Source organism: Hoplias malabaricus, chromosome 5 (genome assembly GCF_029633855.1).
Source record: "Hoplias malabaricus isolate fHopMal1 chromosome 5, fHopMal1.hap1, whole genome shotgun sequence".
In the NCBI taxonomy this organism is placed as follows: Eukaryota; Metazoa; Chordata; class Actinopteri; order Characiformes; family Erythrinidae; genus Hoplias; species Hoplias malabaricus.
In genome coordinates, this window is record NC_089804.1 from 30,706,569 (window position 1) to 30,724,618 (window position 18,050).

Here is an 18,050-nt window from a genome sequence, read left to right on the forward strand (position 1 = left end):
TGAAACTGTGAAGCTGCTTTGTGACAACGTCAGTTGTAAAAGGCGCTATACAAATAAATTTGATTTGATTTGATTAACCCTACTCCCTTGCTACAGATAAACAGAGACAAAACCCCAGTTCTCCAAACAAAAACGACAGTCACTCCCTACAACCAGTTATAATTTACAAGTATACACAATAAACAGATAGGTAAAGACCACAAATAACAATTAGCAAAGTCAAACATGAACAGAGCACAACTGAGAAAAAAAACACTGTCAGAACCCAGGACTGGATCCTAGAATATATGGACAGAATAGAAACACAAAAAAGAAGAATACAGCAGGATAGAGACACAAAATAGAGAAATATCCATGCACATAACGCCTTTAAAATCTGCCTATATATTTCTGTGTCCCTCACTCCCCTCCCCCCTCACACACAGCCTTTCCCCCTCCCCCTCCCTTTTTCTCTTTCGCATATGCATGCATGCACACAGCTGAAGTACTGAGAGATTCACAATTCAATGCATTCTTACAGGGGATACACCCTTTAAACAAACTTGTGTAGCTTTGAAAATATTCCCAATATTGACACTCTGGGGATTCATTTGGGGTAAATAGCATGCAGTCTGAGCAAGAATTGATCGTATCATAACGAGTTAATCTCAGAAGAAATTTTATAATCACTGTGTCCTAGGCCACTCAGTAAATACATTGATCTCTATGGCAGCCGAAACCCCGCCTAGTGTCAAACAAATGCTCATAACTCAAAAACCGTAAGCCAAATTAATTTGATTTCGAAGAACAGTAATTTGGCTTTGATAAGCCAAATTAATGAACAGTATTTTCTGTAGTCCAATATTATATGTTATGATCTTATTTGGTTAATGAATTATTCCTCTTACTCATGTTAAAAGGAACCCTGGCTGGTAACACATGTAAGCCTTAACATGATGGAATTACCCTAAATGTTTAAGACACGCTGTTAAACACAAACAAAAAAATATTTATTTGATTGAAAAATTCCTTCCTAGATCGGGGCCTTGTTGTAGCGGAAGGGCTTGTGTGGTCTAATGACTCTCAGGGCTATGTTGTCGGGAGCTGTTAGTAGTGTCAGGAGCTCCCAGTAGTGTTTCCCATGGCAAACAGGTCTGGAGTGAAGATCCAGACAAACATGATCCAAAAAGCATCTCTATGAACACAATAATTCATAGGGAGTGGGTTACTGGGATTTACCTCTGGAGCCAGGCCTGTGGTAGTGTCTGACGCCGAGTGCTTGGTGGTTGGGCAGCCCACATTACATGCCCAGGCTCAGCCCAAAAAGGCAATCATGTGGGCCCACCACCTGCAAGATACAGAGTAGGGCTGTTGTGCAATGCCCATTGGGCACAGAGCCGGGGTGAAGGAGCCCCTGGCGACATGGAGCTTGTCAGCAGAAACTGGTTCTTGGTACGTGGAATGTAACCTCACTGGGGGAGAAGGAGCTGGAGGTGGTGCGTAAGGTTGAGAGATACGAGCTAGACATAGTTGGGCTTACCTCTACACACAGTGTGGGCTCCGGAAGCAAACTCCTTGATAGAAGTTGGTCTCTTTCCTACTCAGGAGTTATACAGGGTGAGAGGCGCTGGGCAGGTGTTGGGATATTAGCAAGTCCCCGCCTGGCAGCTGTACAGTTGGAGTTTGTCCCGATAAATAGAGGGCTCGTCTTAACCCGAGAGACATGCCAGAAGTGTCTGGACTGTCAGATTCCATTTCCATGACTGAAGTCACTGAGGTGGTTAAAAAGTTATACAATGGCAAAGCGCCTGGAGTAGATGAGATTCGCACAGAGTTACAGAAGGCACTTGATACTGTGGGGCTGTCTCGGCTGTCACGTCTCTAAAATATTACATGGACCTTGGGAATAGTGCCTTTGAATTAGTAAACTGGGGTAGTGGTTCCCATTTTTAAAAAAGGGGCCCAGAGAATGTGTGCCAATTATCAGGGCATCACACTTCTCAGCCTCCCTGGGAAAGCCCATACCAGAGTGCTGGAAAGGAAAATCCATCCGATAGTCAAACCTAGGATTTTGGAGGAACAATGCAGATTTCGTCCTTGCCGTTGAACTACCAGGTCTTTACTTTATCATAGGTGATTGAGGGGGCATGAGAATTTGCTACACCACTCTACACATTTTTTGTGGATTTGGAAAGTCATATTTCCATATTCCTCCAAGAGATTCTGTGGGAGGTGCTCTGGAGTATAGGGTGCCATTGTCTCTTTGGTGTGCCGTATTGTCCTTGTACTCTCAGAGTTTGAGTTGTGTTTGCATCCTCAACAAGAAGATAAGCTTGTTCAATGAGGGCATTGGACTCTGTCAGGGATGTGCCTTGTCGTGATGTGAAGAGGGATTGTGAGTTTGACCGTAGGTTAGGTGCAGCGGCTGCAGTGATGCGGTCACTGTACCGGACCATCGTGGTGAAGAGAGAGCTGAGCCATAAATCAAAGCTCTCAATTTACCAGTCAGTCTACGTCCCCACTCTCATCTATGGTCATGAGCTCCGGGTAATGAGCGAAAAAACGAGATCGCGGATACAAGCAGCCGAAATTAGCTTTCTCCAATGTGTTGCCGGGTGTAATCTCTGTGATTGGGTGAGAAGCTCGGTGATTAGGGAGGAGTCAGTTGACATGGTTCGGGCATCTGATAAGAATGCCTTGTGGACGCCTCCCACGGGAGGTATACCAGGCATGACCAACTGGAAGGAGGCCCAGGGTAGACCCAGGACACACTGAAGAGATTATATCTTCCAGCTGGCCTGGGAACGCCTGGGGATCCCCCAGGAGGAACTGGTGGAAGTTGCAGGGGACAGAGATGTCTGGGCTTTTTTGCTCACCCTGTTGCCACGCAACCCTGATGGATTAAGTGGAAAAGATGATGATGATGATGATTGAAAAATAACGCATTTAATCGACATATGGGCAGCCATTATTTTAGACGTGCACTGGCTTTTATGGTAAAAATCAAATTGTTGCACAGCACAGTCTCACATCGTCCCAAGTCCTTCACTCAGCCCTAAGGCCTTCTTTGAAGCGAGCACTTTAATGGCAGTGTAAGAGTGTGCAAAAGCCGTGTAATGTTCAAGTGATGAAGGGGTCTGAGAGTAGAACTGGGACACATTGCACTTTGTTGTTGTCTATCTCTACGGCTTTAATACAGTTCACTGGGTTTGCATTTTTTAAATCAGATTTATTTTATTTTCATGTGAATATTTCCCCACATTAAAATGTCAAGTTTAAAAAATAATTAAAATCTAAAACCTTCAGACGAATATCATTCAAAAATCCAAATTCCAATTCAAATACTTTTGTCATTGATTTAGCTACCTAAATTAGACTAAGTAAATGGTTATGTAATAAATTAGCATTAACAAGGAATCTTTTAGGATTTTATAAAATCCTAAAATAATATTGTTCTTGTTTCTGTCATTACTGAATCATTCATTGTGACTTTATCATTTAGCAATGCATATTACTGTGTTATTACTTAGTTCTCTTATGTTAATTAATGTACCTTTATTCTAAAGTGTTACCCTATAAGGTTAAAACAATTTGTCAGAAATTAGTGGCATTAACAGGTAGTCTGTCTCGCTTTAGAACAGTAAAAGCATAATAATTCTGGAAAGGCTTTAAAATAAATGTGTGAAGTTTTGAGTGCATTTAGCCAAAAGAACATTAGAGAGGTCTGGTATTGACTTTGGATTAGTTCTGGATTACAAAACCTCTACAACTCATTCCAAATACATTGGAAGGTGCTCTATTGAGAACACAAGCCCATTTTTCGAGATCCCAAAGCTGGAGAGGTTTACACCCTAAGTAACTCTTGTCACTGAGTATGGTGGTAAACAATTTTTGTGCAGCAGGTCCAGAATTTCCCATTTCATTAAATGCTTTCCATGGAGATTGTATTACTCCCACCCATAACTCTGGATACACTTAAAGGAACACTAGTAAGATTTTGTTTTTATTTTTTGCTCCTGGGGATCTCAATGGTGTAATTCATTTTTAGAGCACTGTATTAAAATTAACAGTTTATGGGAGGGAGGGGGCTGATTTCCTACCCTCCTCCAAAGTTACATAGTGCAGTTTCTGCAGTGCTGAACCAGGAATAGCAACAACAGATATTCTATTCTCCCTATTACAGATCAGTGGACCATCAAAATCGACACTGTAATTTTAGGGTAAAATTACATAGTGTTCCTTTAAATGTAAATGTAAACTTAAACTTAAATTTAGTTGAACTTACTAAATATAAGGAGTGAACAAATATTTGAACAATGTACTGATTTGATTGCAAATCATTTAAAAGGCTTATATAGAGTAAAAAAATTACAAAATATTAGATGTTCCCAAACTTTTCAAAGTGAACCTGCATGTTGCATGGTTTCCTTTTCTTTGAATTGTCCTGAGCACCATGAAAACCCTTCACTGGGAATAAACCCCAGCCTTTATCCTGGATTAGAGCTTTAGAGACTTGCTGACACGTGCTGCTCTTCACTCAGCTCCTCCACCTAGAATCCAGCATGGCTGACCACCATGGGATTATCTTCCAGGATATTAGTAGTATACTGGGTTTTTATGGAATAGTTTGAGGGATAAATGCCAAAAAGCCAAGCTGAAAAGAAGATGCTGTGAGGTTTGGATGAAATCAGTGGATGTGGATTTTTTGTGGAGGTTTGTGGTCCTCATCTAGTGCTGACAGTAGTGTAATATTAAAAGTAGATACTAATACTGCTGTTTAGATTAAACGCTATTTCTATTTTAATTATGTCATGTACTTATATTAAAGTCTGTTTTTAGCTTATCCTCAAAATTTTACATTTCAGAAATGTTAAATATTCTTTACTGAAATAAGAATGTAAACAATTAAATTGTGTAGCTTTCAGTACTTCCATTATTTGAATAAGTATATAAACATTTTGAGTATCTATAAATATTTATTTAAATAGGCAAATGCAAAGTTTTTATGACATTTCTATTATAGCCAATTCCAATGAATATCTTAAGCTGAATAAGATGGACAGAGACAACATTCAAATCGGGCATAATATCCCAAATAAGAGATATTTATATTATTTGTGTATTTTACACACATTGTAAAACATTGTAGACTCTCAATCTTGGTCTTACTATTGTTTTGACATTAAGCACTGTGATACTAAACTTGATACTACACAGTATAAGACAACTCTGTTCAAGTTTTATTAATGACAGTGACCACTAAAAAATCGAAATGATTCTGATTTTTAGGGATATTGCTCAGCACTAGACCACACTGTGAGTTTAGGATAATAATGACCTAAGCAGCAGGAAGTGTTTGTAAAGCAGTCTAGTGATGAACGCTCCTTCAGCCATGGCACCTCTGTCTCCGGTCACTTTTTCACCCATCTCTCAATCCTGGAATCCCAACCGACTCACCACTCCTGCCTTGATGTCCTCACCCAAACTCTGGCAGAAGGCCTCGATATCCCGTCTGGCTGAGGAGTTCTTCTGGATTGGGGGAAGCATAGTTGCCACGCCAAAATGGAGAATGGGGCAATTTGGTAAATATGTGCATATTTTGTTCCTTTTAATGTGACCTATATCTGACATCATTCTTAACAGAACACATTCCGAAAATTGACCCACATGCGCAAAGAAATGTCCATCTGTTCCATCCAAAGCACTTTCATTTTTAAATGAAAAAGAACTGGACTAGCACTGGGCGGCATGGTGGTGCAGCAGGTAGTGTCGCAGTCACACAGCTCCAGGGACAAAGGTACATGGACGAGGACCGAGACAGGAACCAGGACAGGGACAGACAGAGGTACCAAAACTGGGCAGTTCCCAGGACTGGCAAAAATCTGAGGAGCCAGCCTGGGTAAAGTTCTCGGGATCGGCCCTGAAGTCCTTGAGGCCGACCTAGGGACACGAACTGAAGTGGTCGAATAACCAACAAACCAGGAAGTGATACATGAGGACTTAAAAACCTGACATAGACACCAGACACCTGGAACAGATAACGAAGGGGCAGGATAACAAACAGAGCCATGTGCTAAGAGAGCACATGTCGGGGAAAACAGACACGACAGGACAAGGGCGTGACAAGAAATTGCAAGAAATCACTATCATCTAAACAATATTTAAGTATCTCTAACAGTGTTGTAATTCTTTGTGTGCAAAACTGCATGTGGAACACAACACATTTCCATTTCGCGACAGATATTTCCCTCAGTGTAAAAGTTAGCTTAACGGTTAACTTCCTTTTCTCTGAGGGGAAAATCTACCGCCATTGTAATCCTTACATGTAGAGTATGGATACTAACACAGGACAAACGTAATCTCAATGTGGTAGCAACTGTCTCGTTTGACTGTCACAAGCAGGGGAGGTGGCTTAAGTTAGGGGGCACCAATAATCTTATCAGTATTGGCACCTACTTTTTTTCACATATTTTCTTTCAAAATCAAGCAAGTCTTGGACATTAATCTACACATATTTTACTTCTGAAAAATGTTGATTTGAGTGAGTAAAGTACTTCTATTTATTTACAGTTAGCTAAGATTTCCAATATTTTAATTAAAGTGGCTGGGTAATTACGCTATATAATATTTGTACATTAAAATTACAGCTTCAAAATGATTGTGATGCTTTACTAACATGTAATAGGGACAATAGAGCTTCTGTGGTTGCTACTCTAGGCTCAACACTGCAGACACTGCACTATGTACCTTTTGGAAGAAAACACACCTTTACCCCTTTCCTATCCCCTTCCTACCAAATTCAGTACAGTGCTGTAAAAATTAATTGCACTAGAGGACAAAGTTTTTTTTAAGTGTTTTTTTTTTATAACTAATGTAGCTTTTCCACCATGAGTCTGGCTCTTATCGACTCGAATCTATATGGCAGGGCTCGGAACGCTTAAAGCTTTTCGCTTTTCCACTGGCAGGGCTCCCCCGCGAAATGTACCCGGAGACGTTGCAAAACAGAAATCAAAAACCACAACGGCTGTGGAAAGTTACTCATCATGTATTCGTGTGTTGTTTTTGTTTTTTGGACTGAACATGGCCCCGCGCTCAGTTCTCTCAGATCAGTTTTACTTGTTGCACGTTCGGCTTTCGTCAGCCACCAACCCAAGGAGCATATAAACCTCTTCAAGTCTCCTTGAGGTAAAATTACGAGCTGCCGTTGTGAGTCCAATAAAAATAAACGTAAAAGCTGCTGTAATTGAAGAGATTTTACATGCGCCGGTTTGTGCTGTATTTAAATGAGCTCTGAATTTCATGGTGATTGACATGGCTTTGGCCAATCAGCACTCTGCAGGGTTTAAACATCACCATTTAGTACCTACTCAGGATGGTTGGAAACCCAGGGGAACTGGGACTGAAAAACTACCCGGTTCCAATGACCAGGTGCCAGATTTGGCCAGTGGAAAAGCAAAAGAGTCGTACTAAGTTGAGTGGAGGCTCTATGCAGTGGAAAAGCGCCGTAAGTGCCCTATGCCATTATGAAAGCTTATACTTGTGTGTTTTAGTCTGTGTCGCTCTGCAATTACACTGCCAACCACTAGGGCTGAATTGCAATAATCTTCTTTAACCCTTAAGCAACTTCTCATGTTCGTCCAACTACAGACCAATCACAGTCGTTGTGGTCTGCATAAATGTGACTTGTTTTTTTTTCTTGAGAGGTGGGCATCAGGCTGCGCTGCCTAGGGCAAAGGTTCAACACAGAAGCATAAATTGAGCGCAGTGTGTTCAAACTGTGTTTAGTGTCAGACTAATTAATGTAAAAAAACTGGGGATCAAACACTGACACTACAATCTTTTGACCTAAAATGTGTTAAGCATGAAACTTGTTACAAAATTTATAATAGGGCACTAGAGCCATAATATGTCATGGTACGTTTACTTTCGATACTACATTTAAAGGTAAACACTTTTGTACTTTTACACAAGTGATGATCTACAACTAGGACTTCTACTTTTACTGGAGTAATATTTTACCTTGAGTAGTGTACTTTTAATCAAATTCATAGTTTGCGTACTTTGTCCAGCACTGGTGACTTCAAATGAGAAGGATATATATTTTAGAGCCACACACATTGCTGATGTAACTGTGATGCTTGTGTGTCAACTGCTTTTCAGCTTATGGCATTCCAAATATCTAGGCCTGCCTGCATTTGTTGTAAGTGAAATGTGTGAATATAGCTATGTAAAAAATATGTTTATTTAAAATTAGGCTTGTCTTTTAAAGGGTAAACTATTTATTTTCTCTAAAATCAGAGAAATGTAAACACTTTTTTCATTCAGTGACTTTTAAAGGAATATAATCTGTAGAAATATCTAGTACAGTGTCTTCAATGCTGACATCTTTACAAGGACCAAAAAGGAAATGGTAATCTTGTTAAAAAAAAGTTGAGTTTTAATGTAATGTGTTTTGTGTGTTCGGTTCACCCTCGGGTGATTTAAATGGCATATGGACTCAGACACAATCCCCTCAGATTAGACTAGGAAAACATCACATGACCCCATGTCCCAGATATACTCACCCAGGGCCTATGACAGAAGCTAGCCTAATATTAGAGTGTAAAGTGTAAAATCTGAAAACCAAATGGGGGTTAACTTTAAAAATCAACCCAAAACCTCAAAAAAAAAAAAATAATAATAATAATAATAATAATTTTTTCTCACTGTTCATTTCAAATTTACAGTAGCACAAGGCACAGTTCGATTTTTTGCTGTTGCTTTGAATAAATACAGAATCAGTTTTACTATAATTTCCTAAAAGTTGCTGGTGTACCACACAGATATTGCTTTTTTAGAGTAAGCAAACTAATCAAAGAAAGATTAGGCTGTGAAAGAATGTCTATTTTATTTTGTAATTTTCACTGACTTAGATGTCATTAAGGATCTGAAGAGAAGTACTCCTAAGAACAAGACAATCTGGCAGACTACAACATTGTCACATCAAATGTTGAAGAAATAGGATTTCTTAACAAATAGTAAACAAATCTACAGCTCTGAACTATAAATAATAATTAAATATTCCTGTAAATATCCTTGAATGTCATCACTGAATATTATGAAAGTTTGTTATGAGACCTCAAACCTCCTCTTCCTCTGAACTATAGGTACTTCACTAGAAAAAGTGGAACTAAATCCACTGATGCAGCTATGAGGAATATTTGGAAGTTATGATTTTGAGTATTTTAGTACTTATTAAGTATTTGCTGAGAATTTATATTTTATCTCTCCCAGTATATTAAATTCAGTAATTCAGATGTAAGATTTTTTTATGCAGAAATTTACAGTATAAACAGTCAAAGGCTATTACACCATTAATACTGAATTTTCATGGCTCGATATGATTTACATTACAGTAGATTTGACAGTGGTCATAATGTACACATTTTTTTTTACATATTTTAATTTTAAAATAAATTTTAAATATAAATTCCCTAAAATAATATTGAGTGAGTAAAAAAATGTTTTGGGTGGTAATACATTTCCTGCATGTAAAAGGAAGAAAAAAAAAGTTTTTAAATTTGTCCAAAATCTCACAAATTAAAACCATTTGCTGCAACAGACCACTTTCAGGTTTCTGCTTTCCTATAAGCATTCCTATAAGCCAGTGGTTCTTAAGCTTTTTAGACAAAGAACCATTCATTATCAAATCAAAACCTCCAAGTACCACAGAAACATGTGCACTCCTGGTTCTTCCTCTGTTCTGGGACTATAAGGCAAAATTTTTGCCTGTTTTTGTTGCTTTTTATTTACTTGAAATTTCCATGCTGAAAATCTTTAATCATTACATAGTGGAATGCGTTGAGAACAAAATAACATAAAAATGATCAATGTAAATTAAAATTATTATCCCACGGCGGTCTGGTTTTGGAACCATACTCAAAATAAAAGTGGAAAATCAAATTACAGGCTGATCCAACTTTATTGGAGATTTATCAAGACAAGTTAAAATGAGGCTCAGTAGTGTGTGTGGCCTTCTTGTGACTGTATGACCTCCCTACAATGCCTGGGCAAGTTCCCATTGTATTTTTATTGAAGAATTTGAGAGTTCCTGTACTGTATTACTATATTTCTTTCAAAGACTGGTTAGCATGGACAATGAAATTCACAGAAACAAAATGAGATCTTTAGTCATACCTAATTTTTTATTTCTTCCTTTATTTTATTTATTTATTTATTTATTTATTGGATGGCTTCTGACAGTTGGGTTTTCAAAAACATTTCATAGTTTGTTTAATGTATGAATAAATGTTCCAAGTAGGATTCAAATTTGGATTCTGACAAAAGAAAAATATAAAAAGAAAAAACAACCTGATAGATTTGTTCTGCAGTCCCATTTAGGTGATCTGTGACAAGATTAAGTCTAGATACAAGATTACATCACATCACTACCTTTCACATTAGTGATTATGCTCAAGTGCTTTTTTTTTACCAACTGTTGATTATGAACGTTTGTACTTGTGCGTTGGAGTCTGTTTATAATGTAGAGGAGTTAATATTTCTGGACTTCTTAATTTAAGCAACTTGAGCCTTGTTTGTATGAATTTTCCAAAATACGAGCCGTCGCTCAGTCAATTTTTTGCTTTATGGTGCGAGCCAAGATCTGAGTTATGAGCTAACAAGCTTATGCCAACCACCACAGTTGAGCATTCAGTTCACTTTGTTACCTTGCCATGCAAGCATCTCTGTCATATTTGTTTTTTTGTAGCATTGTAGAATTAAGTTTGTAGCAAGTAAGATAAGTGATATAGCATGGAAAGAATAAATCCCCCAACCTCCTCCATCAGCATATTTGTCTGATCTTCAAGGTAAGTACACTTAATAGAACCAGTTTATTTCTTTACATTCTGTTTTATCATGTATTATTATTTTTTATACTTTTTATTTATAAAGTAAATTTTTCTTCTTTAAAAAATGTAAAAAAATGGGTTTTTGGGGCGGCTGGAACTTATTAATAGCATTTCAATTCATTTTAATGGAGAAATTTGATTTGATATACGAGCAAATTGAGTTATGAGCTTAGTCACAGAATGAATTAAACTCAGGTTTAAGTCAAGGTATTACTGTACATGGTTTGTGTACTTTGTCCACTGCTGCCTAGTAGTGATGTGCAATACCACACATTTCCAGACTGATATTTAAAAAAAATGTTTTAAATCTGAGTAGGGTTGCAAAGAGGTGGAAAATTTCCAAATAATTTCCAGTAAATTGCCAGTAACATTCCATGGGTTCTTTAGCTTGGGAACTTTTTCAAAATGTAAACTTTGCATGAAATTTTTGGGAACTTTGGGAATTTGTGAAAATTTATTGGAATTAATAGGAAATATTAGATAATTTAAAGGAAGTATATCATACACTATCGTCAATGTACCATTTTGTCAGCAGCAGACATGAATGTATGACAATACAAATAATAACTATGACAAATAGTTAGTTGCAAGCAAAACTTTATAAATGATAAAGTTAAATAAAAAACAATCAAAAGAATGCAACCCCTCCCCTCACCCCCCCCCCCCCCCCCCCCCCATAAAGTGCTATTCAAAGCAGCATTCCTTCTTCTTAAAATAAAAAAGATAAATTCAACAACAAATCAAATAAAGGTATTTTCCCCACAAGCTTCTCAAGTCATCTGCATGTTCTGCATTTATCTTTCCATTTTGATGTTGCCCAAGCCAGCCACATGAAAATGTGTTCTCCAACTAATCACAATGTTTACTGTTGTTCTAAGGATTCTTGCTCATTTCTATGAGTTTTTTCAGTTAAGGCATCAATCATATTGTTGTCATTGTATTAAGATGATCACATAATATAACCAGTGGCCAAACTGGTCAAACTCCTCATAAACTGACAGTGATTGTTTTGGACTGTTTTTATGTCGTTTACAGTGGAACGGTGTATGTGCACCATGCAGGCTGGCACCCAGATGATTAAACTGAGAGGAAAATCCAAGACACTTGTGCGATTCTTTTATCTGGATGAACACCGGTCCTGCATCCGCTGGAGACCATCCAGGAAGCGTGACAAAGCCAAAAGTGAGTTAACATTCAATCATTAAAAAAATGATATCAATATACACATTTTCCCCAAAGTTCTCCCCAAATTAGTCATTGCCATTCCACATATTTTTAGATATAGAGCACCACATGGAAGTGCATTGAAAGTCATTCATTCACTCATGTAATCGTTTGTACACTCATCGTCCAAAAAATGGTTGCACCCAGAAGAATGTGTTAGATTGCAGTGATATTTGAAAGTAAGATAAAATTTACCAGGAACAATATATGATTAAAAATTTAGTCTGCTTTCCACTGCCGACAGGAGCGTTCTATGATAATATCCGCATGACAGGTATGGCATTCAATACATCGATAAGACCATCCTGCATCCCAGAGCCCTACAATGTGACCCCTCTCAATCTCTCTTCTAAATGCTCAAATTGCTTTTGAATGGGACGACCTTTTAAAGTCAGTCAGATACAGAGATAAGGCCCATCTTCGCTTACGTTACGTGTGCAGAGTGTGATTCTTGAATTATTTACACTTGTCCTGATATTCAGCCTACCCACCAAGTTCCATTACACATTGGTATGATGTGTAGAAGGAGGCCGTCTTTAGGTTGGACCAGTACCAGAGCCAGTGCAAAGCGGTAAACGAAAATGCATGTAAGCTCAGAATGCACCTCACAGCATCCACAAACAGACAGTGAGGCCCGCTTAAGGCACTGAATGTATCTGACTTTCCATCTACTTGTGGGTGGAGCACTGTGGCTGAGATAATTGTGCAGCTAGTTCATATCTAAAGTAGATCAATAATATTTCTTTTAAAATTTATTACACCTACATCTACCTGATAAATAAGAAAATGCCCAATACACTACAACATCTGCACGATTTAAGGCAGAAAGAAAAAGAAAAATGAATTAATAGGTTTATTCGCTTATATTTCTCTCCTTATTATCCAGTCTCTATAGATTCCATCCATGAAGTCTGTGAGGGAAAGAAAACAGAGATGTTTCAACATTTTTCCAGCAGTAATTTTGATGCAAACTGTTGCTTCAGTATATATCACGGTGGCCATGTAGAGTCTCTAGACCTGGTGACCACAAACAGTGACGAAGCAAGAACCTGGATTACTGGCCTTAAATACCTCATGGCTGGCATCAGTGATGAGGACAGTCTGGCACGGAGACAGCGGACCAGAGATCAATATCCTTAACTTTCTGACACTCAAGACAAACAAAACAGCACAATTAACAACCAAAACTCATAAAAAAATAAATGTTTTAAATAAATCGGCACAAAAAACTGGGAGCTGGGAGCTTCATGGCATGGGTTTCCATGGCCGTGCAATAAAACCTTGTTAAACCTAGGATTAATATTGGCTTGGCTTTTGAAAGTAGGTGAGAGCTGAATGAATTTATAAGTTAGGATAAGCTGTCTTGAAAAATAATTTTCCTGATTTTTATTTTTCTATGTTTATTGGACATAATTGCTCTCTACATTATACTCAATGGTATATCATTAGACGTGAAAAAAGCCTCCCAGCCCCCACCACTCTCTAAGTACTGCTGCCCATCAGAAAGTGTGTGCTCACAGCCACTCATACACCAGTTTGTGTGTGGGGGTGGAGGTGTTCACAGACACAGATGGGTTAAATGCAGAAGTCAAATTTTTGTGTACATTGTACAATGACAAGTAAATGCATGTTTGCATACATGTTTTTCTGAAGACCATGACACTATTTGCATTTAAATGGTTTAAACCTAAATAAAATTATTATGCTGATAAGAATGGTAGCAATATATAATATTCTTATATCCTATATATTGTAGCAGCCAAAGGGAGGTGCCACTGGTGCAGAGACTCATGGGACTGTTTTTGTTTATTCTTAGATGTTCTAGTTATTAATGGTTTCAGTTAATCAGTGATGTCGTGCTGCTCTTACTGTTGTTTATGGGTTGTGGTGTCAGTTATGCATTGTTATTTTGGGTGGCCACCATGACCGAGATGAGTATGGCAATTAATGACCTTGGGCTATTTTCCTGTGTTGAAAAGCTTTGGGTTGAGTCAATAAAGGTGCAGTTTCTGTGGTACACCACCAGGTGGGCACAGGAAACCAGCAGAAAAGCTAAAGAAGTCTCTTTCTTCTTCTGGTGCTCGCCACATTGGTGTCAGAAGTGGGATGACTGCGCCTCCCAGAATGGAGAGAGAGATTGAGGAATTGCAACGTGCCATACAGCAGGATCTGCGCCTTCTGGAAGATGTGATACAGCGACAAAGAAGCCGAGCCAACGATCAACGTTCGCAAGGCTTCCCAGATGGGGCCAGCGCACCGCGACGGCACCACCCCCCACAGGCATGGAGGAGGGGTGAAAGCCTGCAACGCACAGAAGATAGTGAGCCAGTAGCTAATGATACAGCTTCTCCTGCTAGCGAAACAGCTACGCTAGCGCTTATGTTTAGCTCACAGCAGGCAGGAGCTATGCCCAAGACGCTAGCCAACCTACCCAAATACAATGGGATGACACCGCTGGAGCTCTATCTTTCACAAGTCCAACTAGCGGCACGGCACAGTGGTTGGAGCGACGAAGAGGCTGCCACACACCTGGCCCTGGCGTTGGAAGGGGGTGCACTGCAGGTGCTCCTTGATCTGGCCCCAGTGGAGCAGCAAAACCTGCGTGCCCTCACAATGGCACTGGAGAGGCGGTTTGGGAAGCAGCATTCCATCAACCAGAGCAGAGAACAACTAGCCAAACGTTGTCGCCAAGAAGGAGAGAACCTAGGCACCTTTGCCGCAGACGTGCAGCTGTATGCCAGGCATGGCTATCCAGAGTTCCCCCCGGCTGGCCAGGAGGAGCTGAGCCTATATGCCTTTCTGCAAGGTCTGTCCCCGGAGCGGCTGCACCAACATGTTCGCCTTGCCATGCACCGGTCTCTTAGCGAAGCCCTCCACGAAGCCGAACAAGCTGAGTTAGTGCTCTCTTCACGACCAAACCAGCAGAGAGCTCTCGCCCACCACCCATATGCAAGAGCAGCTGACAGTGAGGGGTCGGAGGAAATAGCAGAGGTCTGCCAGCTTCAACCCAGGACAGCCCGAAGACGTCCATGGCGAATAACAGACCGTTGTTATCGATGTGATGAGCCTGGACATGTGGCACGCGACTGCCCTGCACCAACTCTGAAGGCCAGGGCTACCCAGCCACAGGGAAATGACAGCGGAGTGGCCTAGTGAGGGGACCACCACTCCGTCTAACCACCCCCCTCCAAGGACGATGCACGCTGGTAGGCCGGCTAGGTCATGAGAAAGGGCTATACTTGCATTGTAGTGCCAACCTTGCAGAGCCCTCGTTGAAATCTACTATTTCCCTCATTCAACCTGGTGTCCTCCCTAGCACACTCGACTCAGGTGCAGGTGGGTGGCTACCAACCGACACCCAGTTGATGACAGTGACTGGAGAGAGGACTGGCATGAAGGGGAGGAAATTACTGCAAATCCTGGCAGGGGGCATGGAGCTGGCACACGAGTTCTGGCTCGCCAACATCCAGGACCAGTGCATCATCGGTTTGGACCTGCTGAGCAGCTGGGAGGCCTGTGTTGATGTGTCGAGGGCGGCCATCACCCTTGGCACAAAGACTTTTGCCCTCCAGCGTGGCCAAATAAGTAAAAAGAAGATCAAAAGCCGGCAAGCAAGTTGTCATGCAGCCACGCCCCAGCGAGTTCCGGATCCTGGTGCTACATCGACTACTGCCTGTGACCCAGCATCGCCGCCTCTCGTCCAAGCCCCAAAAACTGGGTCTGCTATCCTGCCATCTGCTGAGACAATCATGGCTGTCCATGACTTATGGCAACGCAGTGGGGCCGGCCTGACCCATGACCAGCTCCACAAGTTAAAGTGCCTCCTGGATGACAACATAGACATCTTTGCTGCCAGCGACAGAGACTGCAGGCGGACTGGGCTAGTCCAACACACCATTGACACTGGTTCTGCTCTGCCTATTCGCCTTCGCCCACACCGGCTACCCCTTGCAAAATGACAGGTGGCAGAGGATATGATCCGCGAGATGGCGGCTGCTGGTGTGATCGAACCTTCTGACAGTCCGTGGGCATTCCCAGTTGTCTTGGTGAGGAGGAAGGATGGCCGCTGGCGTTTCTGTGTAGACTACCGCCCTCTCAACGCTGTCACCAGGAAGGACTCCTATCCACTTCCACGGATAGATGATGCGCTTGACCACATTGCAGGTTCCAGCTGGTTTAGCTCCCTTGACCTGCGCAGTGGCTACTGGCAGGTAGAGCTTGCCCCTGAAGCTAAACCAAAAACTGCCTTCACCCTGAGACAAGGGCTGTGGCAGTTCAACGTGATGCCATTTGGACTCCAGCAACATTTGAAAGACTGATGGAAAGAGTACTGGCACACATTCCCCGAACCTGCTGTGTTGTGTACCTGGATGACCTGCTGGTGCATGCCAACGACTTCGACACAGCACTGTCCAACCTGAGTGAGGTCTTCACTGCTATACGGCAAGCTGGGTTGCGGCTGAAACCGATAAAGTGTCAGCTGTTGACGAGGGAGACCACCTTCTTGGGGCATGTGGTGAGTGCTCATGGGGTAGCCACTGACCCCGCCAAAGTGGCTGCGGTTCAGGACTGGCCGTACCCCAGGAATGTCAGGAAGCTTCGGAGTTTCCTAGGACTGGCATCTTACTACCGCCGGTTCATAAGAGGGTTCGCCACCATAGCCAATCCTCTCCACTGCATGACCAACAAGGGCCAGCCCTTCAGTTGGGACGACACGTGTGCCACGGCCTTTGACCAACTCAAAGAGGCTCTCACAAAGTCCCCTGTTTTGGCTTATCCGGATCCCCAATGACTCTTCATTTTGGACACTGATGCCAGCAATGTAGGGGTTGGAGCTGTCCTGTCCCAACAGTCTGGAAGTAGGGAACGTGCTGTGGCCTATTTCAGTCGCACCTTGGACAGAGCTGAGAGAAACTACTGTGTCACTTGACGTGAGCTTTTGGCGGTAGTATTGGCTGTACGGCACTTCCGTCCCTACTTGCTGGGTAGCCATTTCCTCCTTCACACCGATCATGCCTCTCTGACTTGGCTCTTAAACTTCAAGCATCCAGAGGGCCAAGTGGCTCGCTGGTTAGAAGTACTCCAGGTGTATGATTTTGAGATCCAGCATCGAGCAGGTCGTCAGCATGGCAATGCTGATGCCCTCTCCAGACGTCCCTGCATAGCGGAAAAGTGTCGTCACTGCCAACGGCAAGAAGAGCGGGGCCAATTAGCAATGATTGTAGCAGCTGCTCAGGTTACCCCCAGTGGGGAAGGGTGGCTCCCTCTGACTCCGCAACAACTGGGAGAGCACCAGGAGGCAGACACAGTATTGGCTCAGGTGAGGGGCTGGCTGGAGAGCGCACAGCACCCCGAGTGGAAGGGGGTGTCAGCACAAGGACCCGAGGTGAAAGCCTATTACTCCCAGTGGGGCAACCTGGAGATCCATGATGGCATCCTGTACCGGAGATGGCATGCCCCAGGGCGGGGTAAAGACATACTACAGCTGCTAATGCCCCACTGCAACGGTACATGGTAGGGGCCCCAATGGAGCGGGTAGGAGTGGATGTTCTGGGGCCCTTCCCCATCACTGAGTCAGGCAATTGGTACATACTTGTGGCCATGGACTATTTCACAAAGTGGCCTGAGGCATATGCGGTACCGGACCAGAGTGCAACTACGACTGCGGGAAAGCTGGTGGAGGAGATGTTCACTCGCTTTGGGGTCCCCGCCGAACTCCACAGTGACCAAGGGAGGAACTTTGAGTCACAGGTGTTTAAGGAGGTCTGCAGGCTGCTTGGGGTGGACAAGACTAGGACAACACCACTACACCCTCAAAGTGATGGTCTGGTTGAGCGATTCAACCGCACACTAGCTACTCAACTCGCCATCCTCACCAGTCAACACCAACGCGACTGGGACCAACATCTGCCCCTGGTCCTTTGGTCTTATCGAACTGCTGTCCAAGAGTCCAGCCAG

At 42.0% G+C, this 18,050-nt stretch overlaps 1 protein-coding gene across 1 annotated transcript in view; it reads left to right on the forward strand.

Moving 5' to 3' along the window:
* The first annotated feature begins 5,232 nt into the window (after positions 1 to 5,232).
* Positions 5,233 to 18,050, forward strand: part of plch2b (phospholipase C, eta 2b) — a 72,505-nt gene continuing 59,687 nt past the window's right edge. Inside the window, exons 1-3 of the mRNA XM_066672329.1 lie at positions 5,233 to 5,561; positions 11,904 to 12,050; positions 12,979 to 13,221. Of these exons, the coding sequence (XP_066528426.1) occupies positions 5,354 to 5,561; positions 11,904 to 12,050; positions 12,979 to 13,221 (598 nt within the window). The 5' untranslated portion in view covers positions 5,233 to 5,353. The remainder of the gene's footprint in view (positions 5,562 to 11,903; positions 12,051 to 12,978; positions 13,222 to 18,050) is intronic.